At 47.3% G+C, this 19248-nt stretch overlaps 1 protein-coding gene across 8 annotated transcripts in view; it reads left to right on the top strand.

Annotated features, from left to right (window-relative positions):
* MYLK (myosin light chain kinase) overlaps positions 1 to 19248 on the top strand; it is a 285888-nt gene that overhangs the window by 221680 nt on the left and 44960 nt on the right. For all 8 annotated transcript variants that reach the window (XM_030802237.1, XM_030802244.1, XM_030802243.1 and 5 more), the window contains 4 exons: positions 8928 to 8978; positions 9769 to 9896; positions 11853 to 12006; positions 18661 to 18963. In XM_030802237.1, coding sequence (XP_030658097.1) covers positions 8928 to 8978; positions 9769 to 9896; positions 11853 to 12006; positions 18661 to 18963 — 636 coding nt within the window. The remainder of the gene's footprint in view (positions 1 to 8927; positions 8979 to 9768; positions 9897 to 11852; positions 12007 to 18660; positions 18964 to 19248) is intronic.

Here is a 19248-nt window from a genome sequence, read left to right as displayed (position 1 = left end):
GACGTGGAGGGTACCCACCAAGCAATGCTGGCACCCCTGGCCCAGCACACCTCTTTCACACCCATCCTGACGCTCTGTGTCCTGGGGGTTTGGGAATGGATGTAATCAGAGGAGCAGTGTTTCTTTGGAATCTTCTTGTGTGACAGCCCTTGCTTTGAGGAAGGTGAGCAAGAAATTTGCCCAGAGATGTTAATTCTGAGAAAATGACCAATATTCCTCCACATATCTGTAAGGATGTACTGGATGAGGCCAGCTTGTGCAGTGGGGGAGTGGGTCAGGTCACCCAGGGCCAGTGTGGTAGGACTCAGCCTTCCATCCTCAGGTACCCCCACCTCCTCCCTCCTCTGATACAGCCTCATGGCGTGGGTGCTCACTCCATGCTCAACCCAGCCAGAGTCCTTTTCAGGAGCCTTTGGCAGAAAGTTCCTGCTGATTTTGGGAATTGTGAAGGATTTGATGTCTATTTTTAACTACCTACCTAAAAAGGGAAATGTCCCCAGAGAGGCAGACATCCAGGGACCTCCCTGTACCCAAGGCTGGTAAGGCTGGTTCCCTAATTCTCCTTTGCTTTCAATTATCTCAGACCTTTTGACTGTGAGACCCACCTTGAGGCTCTGCACCTATCTTGCAAATGTTCACTCTGGTCTCTCTGCCCTGCCGATGTTCCAGGTTTGAGAGCAAGGCATTCAGGTGCCTTCAGACTGAGCATCTGGAAACTTCTGTGGGTTACTGACCTCCTTTTTTTTCCCCAGGACTAGGTTAGGGCTTGGGTCAGCTGGAACAGATTACCTGGACAATTAGGAGGCTGGCCTCCCCACCCCTGCTCCAGGTTTCCCAGGAGGCTTCTAGATCCAATGCTTTGATTCATGTTTTTATTGGGCTATTTCACTTCCTCTAATATCAATCTCCTATCTAGAGTGGAAGGCTCAGCGCCTGGCAGTTTTGATCCCAGAGGGGACAGCAGAGACTTATCCTTTTCACAGAAAGTTATATAAAAATCCAACTCCCAGGGCTATATTTCTCAGCATCAGTGCCCAGGGCTGGGGGAGAATGTTCCTTGGGAATTCCCAGGTTAACAGAAATCCTTGAGGCTTTCACTCATTCCTTTAATGGCCATTTATCAGGCATGTGCCAGGTACTATGCTAGGCACTGCAGATACAGAAGGTAGATCCTATCCCTGTCCCCAGAAGCTTGCCACGGTGTGTCCATGCTGGGGACAGGTTTCTGAAATAGCAGTGCCTGATGGATGCTGTGATGGAGCTACCTCAGAGGGCCATGAACCCAGTGGGGCATTAGTGGTGCATGAGCTGGGACCTGCCCAAAGAATATGCAAGAGCCATCCAAGAGAAGAGGGCCCAGCATGTGCAAAGGAGTGAAGGCAAGAGCCTGGTGTTGCAGAAACTGAAAGACTTTCCATGTAGATTACAGAGCAGCACTTCCCAAAGGAAGGTGCAGAGACCAGCAGCAGTAGCAGCACCAGCACCTGGAAGCCAAGAATCTATGTTTTTATTAAATTTTCCAGGCAATCATAATGTAGGCTAAATTTTGAGAACCACTGATATTGAGTATTGAGGTTGTGATGAAAGTTGTTCCCTCTTGGGAAAGCAAGCAAGAAAGTTGGGGATGAAAGCCAGGGACAGAGCTCAAAGGCCTTGTAAGATGAGTTGAATTTGATCCTGAGTGGCAGTGAGCAGCAACTGAACAGGTTCAGGCAGTGAAGTGACATTATATTTGCATTTGAGAAAGATCACTTTGGCCACAGAGTGACAAATGTGATGGGGGACAGGGGACCAGAAGCCTAGGAGGTGATGCAGTTGGGACTACAATGCTGATGGTGGGAAGGTAGAAATTGGCAGACTGAGGAGGTAATTAGTTGGTGTAGACAACAGGCATTAGTCAGTGGATATGGGCAGGGAGGGGGCCTTGGGAGAAATGGGGACAGGGAGCAGGTTTGGGGAAAAGGTCTTGGATTTGGTTTTGCACATGTTGGGCTGGCAGTACGTGTTTGGCATCTCCCTGGGAGATGCTGGTCAGGCAGTTGGATGTATTGGTATGGGCTCAGGAGAGAGGTCTGGCTTCAGGGGAAATGGAGGCAAGAGAATAGGGGACGGAAAGAGGAGCTCAAAGGGCAGCAATGAGCACAGTACCCCGGGGCAGTGCTCTACCAGGAAGGATGTGCTGCCTGGGCTGACTGCCTAAAGGAGGTAGCTGAGCCCCTCCTCAGAGGAGCAGCCTGAGTAGGGCATGCTTTGCCCTCCCTGCCTGTCCCATGGCCAGCAGCCATCATGGAGTTTGCAAAGGTGGTTGGGTTTTATTTTCCTTCTAGGATGTTCCTCTCTGACTGGCTGGTACACAAAGTTTAGGGTGTCACAGAAGAGGATGAGAGACAAAGGGCTGACAGGAATAATAAGATAATAAGAGTGACTCCAGAGGAGAGGAAACTACTTAGTGAGCCAAGGAGTACTGCGAGTTTGGGCATCTGGACCAGCAGAATGTCCCCTCTTCTGAGGACCTGGACTGGGGAGAAGAAGTACAGGTGCCACATGAGAGCTCTCAGGTTAGTGTAAGGCTGAACTGACCAACAGGGTACCACATAGCTGAAAGGGCCAAACTTGTCCCAAAGGACAGAGAAGTCCTCTGGGGATCTGTTTGTTTCAGAGAGGGGGGTAGTAGGGGAAGGGGCTGATGTTAGAACATGCACTGAGGCTGAGCATGGTGGCTCACAACTGTAATCCCAGCACTTTGGGAGGCCGAAGTGGGAGCTCAGTTGAGCTCAGGAGTTTGAGACCAGCCTGTGCAACATAGAGAGTCTCTACAAAAAATTAGCTGAGTGGGTGCTGAGATGGGAGGATCACTTTAGCCCAGCAGGTTGAGGCTACAGTGAGCTGTGATCATGCCACTGTACTCATCCTGGGTGACACAGCAAGGCCTTGTGTCAAAAAAAAAAAAAAAGGAGAAAGAAAAAGAAAAAAAGAACATGCACTATATGCTATACTTTCTTTACAATGTAGCTTAACTCTTTACAACAAATTTTATTTATTCCATACCCTGGGTGGCAGGAGGCTCAGGTCCCATTTCCAGCTCCAGAACATCAGGTTTTATGAACCCAGCAAGTCACCAGACTTTTATGAGATGCCATCTCCTTTTTCATAAAATGGAAACATTATGATGCTCCCTGCTGTGTTCGATTGGGATAAGAGCCAAGTGAAATGCTCCCCCTGAGAAACCGGGTTTTAGAACCCAGTGCTTTCCCCTATAAGCCCAGCACACAATTAGTGGATTTCAGCAGATGATCATATAAAATATGTATAGAATAGGATATAAAACATTGTTAACACTCAAAATTGTTTTTACTGATAGGAACCAAGCCAGTTTCAAATGCTAACCAATTCAAACAATGGTAGCTCCAAATTTACAGAACAAACATAAAAATTTGGCCTTCAATCCTATTTAACTATGACACTGAAAGATTAGTTAGGGCTTCTCTTCCAGTCAAATGGGTTTACCCAGAGCCACCAAGTATGGGGCAGGACTTTGGAGTCCCCTGATTTCATGCTGCGCTCCTAGCTCATCACCCCAGGGATTGTCAACCTCCTTCTCACACCCTCTGGTGCCCACCCTACTGGTGCCCACCCCACTGATGATGCCCATCCACAGCTATATTAGTCTTCTAGGGCTGACTTAACAAAGTACGGCAGACTGGGTGGCTTAACCACAGAAATTGATTCTCACAGCTCTGGAGGCTAGAAGTCCAAGATTGAGGTTTCTGCTTGAAAATGGCAGTCTTTCCCCTGTGTCCTCACATGGTCTTTTCTCTGTGTGTGCGTTTGTCTGGTCTCTCTCGCTCTCCTCCCTCCTTCTCTCTTCCTCCCTCTTTCTCTCTTGCTCCTTTCTCTCTCTCTCTCTCTCTCTCTCTCCCCCCGCTCCTTCTTCCTAATCTCTTCTTATAAGGACACCAAATTGGACTATGGCCCACCCTAATGGCCTCGTTTTAATTTAATTACCTCTTTTAAGGCCCTATTTCTAAATATGGTCACATTCTGAGGTACCACGGGTTAGGGCTTCAACATGTGAATTTGGGGAGACACAATTCAGCCCATGACAACAGCCCTACACGTAGCTCCTCTGAACAGATGGCCTCCTCTCTCCAGAGATCAGATCTGGGCTCTGGTAGAAGCCCTCCCTTCTTTCCTGCAGGGCTTCTCTCTTCCCAACAGTCCTGGACAAAGAGGGGCAGGGCCTCTGTGGCTCAGCCAGTCACAGGCATCCCATATCCCATCTGGTCTCCCCCACCAAAGGATTTGGCTCCCCACGCTCTTCACTCTAGTGTCTTTGAGCTCTCCCTCTCCACTGTGCCCTAACCGTTGCCTTCCACCTTGTCATCTTCTCTCTTCTCTCACCTCAGAAGAAACCTAAGCTTCATATTCCCTCTTGTTTCCTTGCTTCTGTTTGTCCTTTCACCTCCAGCATCCTTGACTATTTCACTCCCCACTGTTTGCTCAAGAATCTCCTCTGGGGTGACTTTGGACCATGCTGTCCCATGAAACCTGGCCTGTCCAGCATCACCATCTCTCACTCCATGCTGGGCACACCTGGTGCTCTTCCCAGCATCTGTCCTCCTCTACCCTTGCTTGTGGCGACGCTCCTCCTGCTCTCAGGGTCCTTCCACAGCCCTCTCCCGTGTCTTGGCTTCTTTACTGTGGACACACCTGGGATCAAACCCTGGCCTCTGCTCCTCTTTCATTGCATTCTCTTTCCCCAGAGAACTGACCATCTTCAAGGTTTCCATTCTAATGGCTTCTTTAATTCTGGAATCTTTCACTTCCAGTCTCTACCAACCTCCCTCTGGAATTCTGATCCTGGGATTCTAACCTACAAACAGATTGAAGCTGAAATATTAATCTTGTACTCCTAATTCTATATTTCTTCAATATGACTTTCCATGTGTATCTATGCAAGAAATCTCAAAGTAATCTGTGTACCTCCTTCTTGTTTAGCCCGTTAAATTAGTTTAACTTTCCTCTGCCTCTCATTTGCATCTTCTTTTCTGCATGGATCTTGATCAGCACCTTCCAAGGTATGGCAATAGCCTCCTAATTGGATCTGTCCCCCAAGAGCTGGAAAGACCTATCAGGGACCTCTAGCCCAGCCTGACTACTGTTTGAGTGAGGACTCGCTGTTCAATCCGGACAAAAGCCTTAGCGCTTGAGCTTAGCATTTGAGGCCAGCACTGTCTAACAGAACTCTCTGTGATGAAAGAAATGTCCTATGTCAACACAGTGTGATAGCTACTAACCACATAGGGCTATTGAGAGCTTGAAATGTGACTAGTGCAACCAAGGAACCAAATTTTCAATTTTCTTTCTTTTTTTTCTGAGATAAGGTCTCTCTCTGTCACCCAGGCTGGAGTGCAGTGGCAAAATCATAGCTACTGTAACCTCGAACTCTTGGGCTCAAGCAATCCCTCCCAAGTAACTGAGACTACAGGCAGGCACCACCATACCTGGCTGTTTTTATTATTTTTTACGGAGACAGGGTCTTGCCGTGTTGCCCAGGTTAGTCTCGAACTCCTGGCCTCAAGTGATCTTGCCACCTCTGCCTCCCAAAGCGCTGGGATTACAGGCTGAGCCACTATGCCTCACCTTAATTTTCTTTAATTCAGAGTGCCCACTATCCTCATACCACTGCTGTCCAATATCAGCCCTGTGCTCTGCCAGCCTCCACCAGACATCACCCTGATTTGCACCTCTGAGCCACTGTCTATTCCTGAACTGTGAGTTCTCCCCTTTCTCCAGTTCAGACCTTCCCTAGCCTTCAGGTCCATCTTACATCCTATCTTTTAGCCTTCTAACTAACCATCTCCTCCACCAACAGTGTTCTTTTTCCATTCAAACAGCCACATCACGTTGACTGAATAACACATCTTTTTTTATAACTTTCTATTTAACTTTTATCTTGAAATAATTAGACTCACAGAAAAAATTGTAAAAATAGCATGAAAAATTATTGTATATACCCTTCATCTAGATTCCTCAAAGGTTAACATTTTTACCATGTTTGCTTTTTTTTTTTTTTTTTTTTGAGATGGAGTCTCGCTGTGTCACCCAGGCTGGAGTGCGGTGGCACAATCTCAGTTCATTGCAGCCTCTACCTCCCGGGTTCATGCAATTCTTCTGCCTCAGCCTCCTGAGTAGCTGGGATTACAGGCGCACACCACCACACCTGGCTAATTTTTGTATTTTTAGTAGAGATGGGTTTTTGCCATGTTGGTCAGGCTGGTCTCAAACTTCTGACTTCAGGTGATCCACCCGCCTCAGCCTCCCAAAGTGCTGGGATTACAGGCGTGAGCCGACGCACCTGGCCTTGCTTTTTCATATATTCTTTCTCTCCTTCTCTTTTTCCATTTCTCTCTTCCTTCTACTTCTCCACACATATATACATGTATATATACACACATATATATGTATATACTATGAACAGTGTGAAAGTAAGTTGCACACAGGATACCCTCTACACCTAAATACTTCAGTGTGTATTTCCGAAAAACAAGAACAACCTCTTATAAAGCCACAGTTTGATGATCAAAACACGAAATTAACACTAATCCAAGACTATCCTCTAATTTATTGACCTTATTCAGATGTTGCCAGTTATCCTATAAATGTCCTTTATGGCAAAAGAAAAAAAAAAGCCTTTCTTCTTTCCTGTGGACCACAGGTCTTGACATTTAAGACCTTGAGGTCTGATTTCTTACATTGTTTGGTTTCCTCCTCAGTACCCAGGTTAGTCATGTGTACTGACTGGCATTTGCCTGGCGCACAGTAGGCCCTGAGTAACTTTTTGGAGATGGACGGATGGATCAACGATGACAATGAGCCAGAGTGAACTTGGTGGAAGCCCTCACCCTGGGCTTAATCACACAGCCGGCAGCCATCAGCTCAGTGATCTCAGTGTGCCCCTGCCAGGGATCGCTGCCTCACGCAGTCCTCCTGGGGCATTCAGTGGGCAGCAGCACGCGTCCCGTTGTGGAAATGCACAAGTTCCACAAGTTACTAATTTGCCTGTGGTCACAGGGCAACCCATATCCAAGCCAATGACACCGCTTCCCCTTCATCTGCAGAGGTGAAGCTATCTGGATGAATAATTGTTAATATTAGCCCACACATTCATTCAACAAATCATTATTGTGTGCCAGGCCCATTGATATACAGTAGTGAACCAAAAAAGTCCCTGGCCTCAAAAAGCTCACAGTTTAGGAGGAGGAGAAGGGCAGACAGTAAATAAATAAGTGAAGACATAGTTTTTCACATGGTCATAAGTGCTATGGGGTGGGGGGACCATAAAGCGAGATGAGAAGGATGAGGGGTGCTGGGGGCAGGGCTGCCATTTGTATGGGATGGTTAGGGAAGATCTCACTGATGAAGTGGCTTTTCCTCATTTTTTATGTTAAGGTATAATTTCCCTGCAGTGAACTTCACCCTCTTTAGTGCACAGTTCCTTGAGTCTTGATAAATTAATGTCATCATGTGACTCCCAGCATGGTCAAGATCTGGTTCTGTCACCACAGAACATTTCCCTGTGCCCCTTTGCAGCCCACCCCTCCCCCACCCTACCTCTGGCAGCCATTCATTAATCTGTTCTCCATTCCTATAGTTCTGCCTTTTCTAGAATGTCATATAAATGGAATCATACAGTATGTAACCTTTTGAATTTGGCTTCTCTGAGCAGAAGAAAAAGAGAAATCATTGAGTTTCATCCATGTTCTGTGTATCAGTAGTTTCCTCCTTATTATTGGTGGCATCAATGTGCCACGGTTCATCCATTTGGATACCTTCTAGTTTTTGGCAATTATGAATAAGGCCACTGCAAATATTCGCATACAGGTATTTGTGTGCCTGTAGGTTTTCATTTCATTTGGATAGATAGGTTAGATGGCTTTTGAGCAAAGACCCGGAAGAAATATGAAACAAGCCATGAAGACAGCTCAAGATGTTTTTGCACATGCACTATATTGTGATTTAGCCAAGTGAATAGGTTTGTGCTGCATATCTTTTCTGTTTGAGTCATTTTTCTCATTTGAGTTATTTGGAGGAAGTAGGAGTAAGAAGGGAGGAGGCCAATTTATTCATTCATCCATTCATCCATCCAACAAACTTTAAAAAAATGAAAGCCACCAGTCAACAGTCTGTGACCCAAAGGAAGCTTACGACCCTTGGATCCACACCAAAGGCTAATTTTAGTTGGTTTATCTGACATGACATAATTTCCTTTCTGAGTTTCCTGAAAGTTAGGGTGAGAGAGTGGTTAATGAGTGTGGCATTATCATCTTCGAAAAGGGCTATGGGAGCACAAGCATTTTGGAGAGTTTTTAATCTCATTGGAGGCTTCAGGGACCCTTTCATAGGTCCCTAAGAACTGATATTCTTTTTTGTCTGTGAGGTTGTCTGTGTGAAAGGGCAAGGTGATCTCTCAAAAGACATATTCATTTACTTTCTTTTTTCTTTTTTTTGAGACAGAGTCTCACTCTGTCACCCAGGCTGGAGTGCAGTGGTGCAATCTCTGCTCACTGCAGCCTCCACCTCCCAGGTTCAAGCGATTCTCCTGCCTCAGCTTCCTGGGTAGCTGGGATTACAGGTGTGCACACCACCATGCCCAGCTAATTTTTTTGTGTTTTTAGTAGAGATGGGGTTTCACCACACTGGCCAGGCTGGTCTCAAACTCCTGACTTCTAGTGATCCACCTGCCTCGGCCTCCCAAAGTGCTGAGATTACAGGTGTGAGCCACCGTGCTCAGCCTGAAAAGACATGTTCAAGTAAGAGTCCTCCCTGGATGAGGGACCAGTGGACAGGACTGCATCTTCCTAGGATCAGGAGCTTTGTGAAAAAACAGAACTACAGGAAATAACTTGTGGACTTCTTTGTTTCAGGTGATGCGACTGTGAAAAAGAAACCTGCCCCCAAGACACCTCCGAAGGCAGGTAATTGACCACGGCACTATCTGGGGTCAAAGAAGTCATCTGCCATGGGGGTTCTGCCTTTACCTTGCTAGACTGACACCTGGGTATGTGATCCCAGGAGACACCCCACTGCAACCCCATCCCCACCCTCAGTTCCAGCTCTGCATTTTTCAGGTTGAGTTTGCTCGTGGAGAGCCTCTGCACAGCCTGGCTCCTGGTCCCCTTCCACAGCTTTGTCTTTCCGTCTGCCTCCCATGTTGACGGCATCATACAGGACTAGCAGCTCTCCTGCCTGCCCCTTCTGCGAATTCTGCCCTGCCGTCCATCCTCTGCTCTACCCTTGTGTACGTGACCCTCTCAGGGCTATTTTTGTGCCCGGCTCTGTGTGTCCTTGTTATATGGAGCCCTTGTCTGTTTTCCACTGGATGACACTTGAGGACCTGAATCGAGCCTGCCAGCCAGGGGTACCTGGAGTTTAGAAGGCAAGGTGCTGCTTAATTCATAAGTGAATTAGGACCTCAATTCAAAAAATTAGGGTAAGACACAAATTCCACTACAACCCATGAATGGAGAATCATGCTATGTAAGTCGTGTGGGTCACTTCTGAGGGAATCAGAATGAAGAGGTGAACAAACCTAGCAGGTCCATGAACTTGGATGTCCTGCAGCAGGATCACTGCCCCTCAGTCTTACCTTGAAGTTTCCGGAAGCCAAGAGAGAAGCCAACAGACCACTGTGGACAATGGCATCAAATGTGATCAGGATGCCTGAGACCCTTCTGCCTTCCTCACTTTCTCCCTGTCCTCCCTCAGCAATGCCCCCTCAGATCATCCAGTTCCCTGAGGACCAGAAGGTACGCGCAGGAGAGTCAGTGGAGCTGTTTGGTAAAGTGACAGGCACTCAGCCCATCACCTGTACCTGGATGAAGTTCCGAAAGCAGGTCAGTGATGGTATGGGGTGGGCACTGGGGGTGCTGGGAATAACCCGCACAGCCTTTGGGCCAAAAGGAATGAGAAATGCCGTGCTGGAGACGGCCTCACTCTTCATAGCTTTAGAAATGGGAGAGGCCACTCCCCTACCCATCGCTCACCTGCCAAACCTGAGTTCTTGCTAACCTTTGCTTCTGAATCTACCAATAATCCCTGCCTTTGTAGACAATTTGCGTAATAGAGAAAAGTGTGAGAGGAAAAGTAGAAACCATCCATGGACCTCATCTGGTTTGATAGCACAGTCTAGAATTCTATTCAGAGTCAGGAAAGTCGAGCCTGTGACCCAAGATGACCCTTAGACTCCATGAGCTTGCTATGATTCTGTGCCAGCCCACTGATTCCTGTCTGTTATAACCACTTAAACTTGCCACATGCTGAAGGGACAAAAGCAAATGTGAGTATTTGGATAAAGACTTGTATGATAAATAGAATTGTGTCTGACTGACCCAGAAATCTAGCTACAATTTATCATAATGTTTCCTATGGAAAAATGTTTGAATTTCCAGACAACCAGCTTTGAAAGGACTTGGGGAGCCCAGCAGCTCCACCAATCCACGGTAGTAGTGTGTGCCTGTAGGCATGATCAGCAGAGACCCTGGAATGGTGGGTTGGCAGGGAAGTGGGAAGTTGTGAAGATTTATTCTGAGCCCTCTGTTGCTCTGTTTTAAAATCACTCAAATTCTGCTAGGCCCAGAGATGAGCACTTAGTACTAACAGAGAGGAAAGTAGGGTTGGTCTCAAAAGATGGAAATGAGAAGTTCACCTTTAGCATCCCAGAGCATGTTTGCCCTGAGCGACATCTGGACTACTGTTGTCTGAAATAAGATGGAATCTCATCACTTTTCAGAGACGTTTAGCCACGTCCTAGCTCTGTCCTTCAGAACTTTCTGCCATGTTGAAAGTGTTGTCTCTGTGCTATCCAATATGGCAGCCACCAGCCATATATATGTGGCTATTGAGCACTTGAAATGTGGCTAGTGCAACTGAGGAACCGAATATTTAATTTTAATTAGTTAAAAAGTGTTATAGCAGCTTTGTTAAGATTTAATTCATATACCATAAAATTCACCCTCTTGAAGTGTACAGTTCAGTGGTTTTCAGTAGATTCACAAGGTTGTGCAAGCATCACCATTATCTAATTCTAAGAATACTTTCATCATCCCAGTAAGAAACCCCAGACCCATTAGCAGACATTCCTCCCCTTCCCCCAGGCCCTGACAACCACTAACCTATTCTCAGTATTTATGGATTTGTATATTCTGGACATTTCATATCAATGGAATCATACACTATGTCATTCTCTCTCTGTGTAGCTTTCTCTTTTTTTTACTTAGCATACTCTTTTCAGGGCTCATTCTTATTGTAGCATGAATCAGTATTTCATTCCTTTCAATGAATTAATGATAAACCATTGTCAGGTTAGACCATATTTTGCTTATTTGTTCATCAGTTGATGGACATCTGGGTTGTTTCCACTTAACTAATTAAAATTTAAATAGCCACATGTGACTAGAGGCTACAGCATTGGACAGCACACAAGAGGTTAGAACCCACTGGAGTGGACTTTGTGAATGACTTTGCTGAGATGTGTTCTCCTATCATCCCATTCCAGAGAGGCAGAGGGAGACCAGGATATTTCTGGGAGCAGTGAGTGCTCAGCTAGTTCATCCATCCTGCCCCTACTCCACACCCTCCCTGCCCACCCCAGACCTGGCACCCTCAGGGAAGCTGGATCTGGATGCAGGAGAGAAGGGGCCTCAGGGGGAAGCACAGAGTCCAGACCAGACTGAGCCCCCTACAGCTTGTCCAGCTGCATCCTTCAGGAAGTAGGGAATGGGGAGGAGCCCCCTTCCTTTCCTGGCCCGAGGGCCCAAGGCTCCAGCACCTGCTCTATCCTCCGCCCCTAGATCCAGGAAAGCGAGCACATGAAGGTGGAGAACAGCGAGAACGGCAGCAAGCTCACCATCCTGGCCGCGCGCCAGGAGCACTGCGGCTGCTACACACTGCTGGTGGAGAACAAGCTGGGCAGCAGGCAGGCCCAGGTCAACCTCACTGTCGTGGGTGAGTCTGGAGGCTGGGTGGCATGGAGCTTGGGGCAAGGGGAAGGCAGGGAGCCCCCAGGCAAGATACGTGGGCCTCAGGACTTCATCACCCATTATCTCTCACCACTCCTGTGCCTGATTTATAAGGCACCACAGAAAGATCACGGCAACCCACAGACTCCCTGCTAGACCCTGCTGACCTCCAGGCTCAGCAGTGGGGCCAAGGCTGGGCAGAAAGCCTTTTCCCTGTCTCTATCAACACCTCTCTGTGATAGCTGTTCCTGGAGTTCCCCGCCCTCAGGCCTTGACATCTAGCTTATTTGAGAAATACGAGACATGAGGCATAAACTTGGTCAACTTCTTGGCCCCTACACCACAGGTGTCTGTATCTGTCCCCATCCTGACTCCACTCTCCAGGCTCTGGGGATGGCCCACCTTGGTCCTGCCGAAGGCTGCTCCCTTCTCCTGTGCTCTGGACCCCAGGTCCTTGGGGGCTCCACCATCCCTACTTCTCTCTTCAACCTCTTCCTCTCTCTTGGCTCCTCCCAGCAGCCCATAGGTGTCGCCATCTTAGCCAGATGCACAGGCATTAATAACTCCTGCAATGTTCTCTCTCACTCTAGCCACCCTACCTTCTCTCTCTGACAGGGGTGAGTCTCTACTGCACTTCTGCTTCTTCACCCCCCAGCACCCTCCAGCTTCCTATGGCCTCACCCGCACGCCCCATTAGTCTGCAGGGACTGTTCTTCTGAGGTCACCATGACCTCCCAATCCTGACTCCACTCGCTTTTCCTTATCACCTCCTTCATCCCAGGATTGAGTGGGGTCTGTCTCCAGACTGATTCTCAAGTTCACTTTTCCTCTCCTCCCTTACCACTGTCTTCGTGCCCTGGTCAGCTTTCTCCTGGAGCATCAAGAGAGTTTTCTAACCAGTCTCCCGCTGTTGTCATGTTCTGCTCCAGTTGTTCCCAGTGTGGCAGGTGCTTGGGACAGCAGAAGAATGAGCAGGCAGAGGGGCAGACAGAGAGAGTAGACTCTATGCCTCATGCATTTGTGGGCCTTCATATGTTGTGCATGTGAAAGCCTTTGACCTGGCATTTATTGATATGTGCATGAGACCCGAGCAGGTTTTCCATTTGTCCTTGGCTTTCAAGCTTATAGGATACATTTGTGAAAATTAGAAAAAGAGGCCCCGCTGGGCAGAGTGAAAAGGGTACAGCACCCCCAGCCTCACCTCAGAGCTCATGACCTGGCCTTGGGGAGGACAGGTTGGCCCAGATGCCCCCACTAGGCCCCTTTTATGCAGTGCACAAAACTCTCAGCTGTGCGTGCTGATCCCAACCTTAACTTCCTGCAAACTAGCCTTTCCTGTGTGTTCCTGGTGCCCACACACGTGGGCACACAGAACAAAAGGATCTGTTGGTAGCAGGGCTTGTGTGGCTATGGTGGTTAGAAGTCGTCCCCTGGAATCTCTTTTATGGAGGTATCTAGACATGAAGTTAGAAGTTGGAGACATTGACTCTTAAGGTCTCTTGTAGCTCTGACATTCTATGATTCCCCAACTCTGTTCTCTGACATTCTGATTCCTTGACTCTATTCCCTGATATTCTATGATTCCTCACCTCTGTTCTCTGCTGGTCTTTGATTCCTTGACTTTGTTCTCTGACATTCCGTGATTCCCTGACTTAGTTCTCAAGCAGTTTTTCTCCCCTATCTTCATCTCGTACCCTCACCTTAGGACTAGGATGGACAGGACTGATGTTTCCAGCCTTACGAGGAGAAACTGAAGCCTAATCTGAACAAAGTAACATAATGCATCAGGGGATATGTGGGAACTAGTTCTAAACTTTCAAACACTTGTCCTCCAGTGCCACTCATGGGAGTGTGAAGTAGGTACAGAATGTCCCAAAAGGTAAAGGAACACTCTGGCTGCAAAATTCATCTTGAGGGGGACATGCAAGCCTTTTGGGGAGCTGTCCACATGCCAGGGAGTCGTTGATGTCTGTGCCTCCATTTTTCTCATGCTGAGCCTTAGGAAGCCCTGTAGCACTTCCTTCCAGCCCCTAAGCAGTTGGGGAAGAAGAAGTCCTTGTCCAACCAGGTGAATAGGGAAGACATGAGGATAAAGGTCAAAGTAATACAGAGCTGGGAAGACAAATTAGGTGGCCAGTGAGCTGCGCCCATGCCAGCTACCAGAACAGACCACAGGTTCCACAGCCTGGCCCGACTCCCCAGACAGGAAGTACTGCAAAGCCCCCTGGAAGATTGTCCCTGGACACAGGGGACCCGGGAGAGGGAATTCACAGAGGACTGAGCTCCAGCATCCACTCCCCACCCCCAATTGTCCACATTTCTCTTTACCTTCTCTCTTGCTCTGTTCCTCTCCCTGGCCTTGTTTCTTCGCCCTGTGTTCTGTTTCAGCCATTTCTCAGTGTCTGTCACCCTGTCCCGTGTCCCCTCTTTTCCATTTGTCCTCCTTCCTCTGACCCCCGTTCTTTTGTTTCTTTCAGTTGGAAGTTTCAGATCGGGGAAGACTGGTGTACAAAGGGGTCAGGGAATGGGTTTTTCATTTCTAAAGGAGAATAACAACCCTTTTCTCACTCTGTCTCTTTTTGGTGACTCCAGGTGTTTATCTGAATAATTTCCTCCCAAGGAGTCAGGAACCTGTGGAGGCTTGGTGCTAGTGATCCACTTTACTGGTACATTTAGATCTGTTCTGAAGCACTGATGTGGCCCTGTACTCCCGTCCTATCAGCAAGCATCAGTTTAAACTTCTTTGATGTTCTCTCTCATCTGCTCCTCCTTAAGCAACTCTGGGGTCAGCTTCTTTGAACTGCTTTTCTGTACTCAGCCGTCCCTCCCCCCAGCCCCCACGATGCCCCGCTCCTGCGCGGTGCCACGCACTCCCCTCCTCCGATCACCACTGCGCGGGCTGCAGTTCTGGCCTTTTATGGTTTAGTTTCTTATTCTCTGCGGCCAGTGCTGACAGGGCCATTGGCGTGGCTGTCTGCCAGCTGGCAGGAGCAGCGTGTTAAATGCCGTCCTGGGAGGGGAATGGAATGGAGGAGAACCGAGGCTTTCTGTCTGCCTCCCCCTCAAAGAGCTAAGAATAGAATTGCTCAATAAAATAGGACTCACATTGATGGATACAGCAAAGCCACATTCATTCAGAGCCCGTGCACTTAGAATTAGTTCAAAGTAAACCTGGATGAAGCTCAGATTTACCTGTGCATCTCCAGGGACACCTCTGTATTCTCTGATCAGGGTTTATTAAGCAGATGTAAAATGTACATGAGGTGAAAACAGGAATCACTTGGCCTGCTCCAGACAGTTTTCATGCATTTACAGACCAGCTAAATAAGGCGAGTTTAATACAACTCCTCCTTGTTAGCAGGAAACTTCTCTTATTGTATATTCTTTAAAGGGCCACTTTCTTTTCAGATCATCTCTGACTCCTATTTTTCAAACGATAATAAAAACTAGCCTTTCCCTCTGTTAGCTTAAATGAATGATATTTAGCTATTTTGGAGACTTATTATTGTTATATTTTAAAAGACAGCCCAGGAATTTGCCATGCGCAGAGCCTCTTCCTGCGCATGCGCCCCTGGTCTTGGCCTGCGGGGAATGAGGGAGGGGACAGAGAGCAGCACACCCAGATGGATTCCTTAAGGTCACTCACCCAGCACAAGAAAAGCAGGTCTCTTTTCATATCTTTAAAGGAGAAAAACAAAGTAGAGAGAGCCCCAAATACCCAATAATCCCCAAATACTAACTGAGTTTGGAGCTTGCATGATTTCTCATCTTAATGCTCAGCTCAGGCTTAAGCAAGATGCCTTCTTGAGCTCATTCTGCCTGATAGCCTGGAAAGTCCTGAGCCCTGGAGCGAGGGTCCAGAGACTTTTTGGAATCTCCTTTTGGCTCTGCCACTGACTACTGGGTTTTCTTGATAAGCAAAATGCCTTAGCTGCTGAGGACACATTTCCCAAGGGCCAGGATTATCCAGGTAGATGACTTTTGAGGGCCCTTCCAGCAGCTGCTGAAGTCCCAGGGAAGGGACATCCAGGTGGGGCTAGGCATAGCCACTGGTCATCTTCAAATAAGTGAGCACCAAGAGACCTTGAGGGCAGTTACTCTAGTGGGAAGCTGTAGGATGGGATCCTCCGTTTTCCTGGGAATTCGAACTTTTGCTGAGGAGAAAATCCTGGAGCTGGTGCCATTGGAGACTCTTGTCTTAGACTCAGCTGAGTTTCCTATTCTGTTAGTCAAGCCTCCAGGGAGCCCTGGGAGAATTCAGAGGAAATGTGGAGTCTCCTTTGCCCAGAGATGCCCAGGGTCTCCCTCCCAGTCTGAATGTGTCGCCGTGGAGGACAGGCTCACAGGAGCTCCCTGTTCTAAGGACGTCTATTCTTTTCTGAGGGTTTTCATCCCTTTACTAGTTCAGCCACTGCATGGGGCTCGTAGCTTAGAAAGAACAGAAAGCATTAGGTGCAGCCCACAGCTCTAAAGGCAGGTGGAGGGGTGGGAGGCCTCCAATCTCCTAGGACTTCTGACTTTGGTCTTTTCTGAACTCCTTCATTTGGTAGCAAATTCCTTAAAAGTGTTGGAGTTTTACTTGGAATTAAAGTCCCTGTCCCCAAATGTTGTGTCTTCTTTTGTGTGACAAGTCTTACATATCACATATGTCATGTACAGGTTCTCGTTTTCAGCCAAGAGATATCTGTAACAGGGTAGGGTACAAATGGCACCTCTTCTGCAACACCCATTTCTCAGTTTTCTTTTCTCGGCCAAAGCGGAAGGAAGATCAGTTGGCAGAGTGCGTTCATTTATAAGCCCACACGACTCCAACCGTGGCCAATCACATGGTTTCCAGGCAGCCTTCTCTGGGAGGAGTAGTGGGTCTGTCTTCCATCCCTCTTTAGGCTTTTTTACTTCCTTAGCTGGGTCTTGAGAGGGCTTGAACCACTTGTCTTTAAGAGAGTTTAGAGTAATAAACATCTTAGCCAAAACCAGAAATGTTTCAAAAAAGGCCAATATATCTCTCAGAACAAACAGTTTTTCTAAGAGAACATATTAAACAGCCAGTGAAAGTGGTTCCATCACAGGATGCCTCTGGCATGACTGCCAGCACTGGGAAGTGGCTCTGTCACAATCCCAGAATCATTCCCAGGGCTTTGGTTATTGGGGATAGACAGTTTCTGGGCAGTGCATTCTGGGCTGGAATGTGGATCAGCAGGGCTGGGAGAGGGGACAAGAATGAATATAAGTATGAGTATATATACTCATATACACATGTATATACATGCAGATTTTTCTTCTCCATATACACAGGGTCATTTGCAGGAATTGCCTTTGGCCTTCCTGCCTTGCTGGGGGTGGAGAGTAGCGGTCAAGTACTTTATCTATCTATGTTTGCTTACTTGATGCTTGCAAAAACCCTAAGAGGTAGGAACATATTAGCACCATTCTCTGAATGAGAAAGTCAGGCAAACAAACCACTTTCAAATTTGCTGGGGTCGATATAGCTTAAAAGCATGGTTTCAATTGCTAGTTTGTGAGGCTTCATGAACTCAAACAGCATTGGGGGAGATGAAGGGTTAATGAACACAGATATCTGTAACTAACCAACCATCTGCAAAAACTAAATCTGAAAAATAGGAGAGTTTTGCTAAGATAAGCAACTAATAAAATCAGCAAAACTCAAGAGCCTCATTAAAGTATTGGCTACCATGATTTGACTTGAAGTTGGCAGTACTGCTAGTTCTGAGGCCAGGTCATCTGAATGAGAAGGCAGCCAGCCAAAAGGGCCACTTCTTATTTGTGTCCTCAGCTCATTTTCTGTCCATTAGTCAGGGATGGCTATGATTTGCTATTGTGGCTTGCTTTTGAAATTATTTATATCTCGACAGCCCTCTGAGAATAAAAGAGGTAGGGTAGGAGTAATTTTTAAGTATATAAAGTTAGAAATAAACTCCTACACTAATCTTGATAGTAATGACTAGTCAAGCCAGCCACTCTTCTAAGAATTTCTCACAACCACCTGTGATGCAAGTGCTATTGTTATTCACATTTTACAGATGAGGAAACTGAGGCACAGGGCAATTAACAGCTACTGTGTGGGGACAGATCTGTGTTCCAACTTGAATCTGTCTGACTTCAGAGCACAAACACTGCGCTATACCGCCCCTTGGTGGGGCAGGCATTTTTCAAGACCCAGAGAAAGTGGAGGCAGATCCCTAGTTATGTCACAGGTCATTGGCCAAGGGCCTGAAGGACAGACACACACACTCATGCTGAACTCTCTCTCTCAAAACATGTTTTCGATGGAAAATAGTCCACGCCTTCTGGGCAGCTTCCTAGATCTGTTTACTCTGACAAATATGTTTATGACTTGGGCAAAGTACAGGAAATCGTGACTTGCATGTAGACTGGAAAACTAGCAAAAAAAGGCGGGGGAGCCTTTTTTGGAGGAAATAGTTATACATGGGGCTTTCCGTACAGGTGGGTTTGTACATAGCTCTAGCTGTGATGTGCGGATGAGGGAAAGAGACTCAGGACCAGGGACTTTGGAGTGGGTTCTCTAGGCTGCCTTCCCCCCATGACACAGGTAATTCAAAAACTTCCTTTGCCAGCAGTTCTGGAAAGTGTGGGTGATATTGTGCTTCTCTATCCCCAGATAAGCCAGACCCCCCAGCTGGCACACCTTGTGCCTCTGACATTCGGAGCTCCTCACTGACCCTGTCCTGGTACGGCTCCTCGTATGATGGGGGCAGTGCTGTACAGTCCTACAGCATCGAGATCTGGGACTCAGCCAACAAGACGTGGAAGGAACTAGCCACATGCCGCAGCACCTCTTTCAACGTCCAGGACCTGCTGCCTGACCACGAATATAAGTTCCGTGTACGTGCAATCAACGTGTATGGAACCAGTGAGCCAAGCCAGGAGTCTGAACTCACAACGGTAGGAGAGAAACCTGAAGGTAGGCTGCCTTCACTTCATCAGTGGCTTGAAATAAATATGCATGACTGACCTTGTGTATGTAAAGACTGTACTGAAAGGAGTGAAAAGGAACTGAGGAAACATTAATGATGACTGGCAGGGTCTTTTGGAGTCTTGGTTTCCAAGACAGTGATGTTCAGCCATTCTTCAAAAGAAGTATGGACATTTCAAAAAACATTTCAGAAAAACTTAGGACATTTCAAAAAACATTGAACCAGCAATTTTGGCATGCTGCCACCAGGGGGTGATGGTGTGTTACTCAGGA

This window comes from Nomascus leucogenys, chromosome 21 (genome assembly GCF_006542625.1).
Source record: "Nomascus leucogenys isolate Asia chromosome 21, Asia_NLE_v1, whole genome shotgun sequence".
Classification (NCBI taxonomy): domain Eukaryota; kingdom Metazoa; phylum Chordata; class Mammalia; order Primates; family Hylobatidae; genus Nomascus; species Nomascus leucogenys.
The sequence above is the reverse complement of the archived record's forward strand: the minus strand, read 5'-3'. Positions and strand labels throughout refer to the sequence as shown.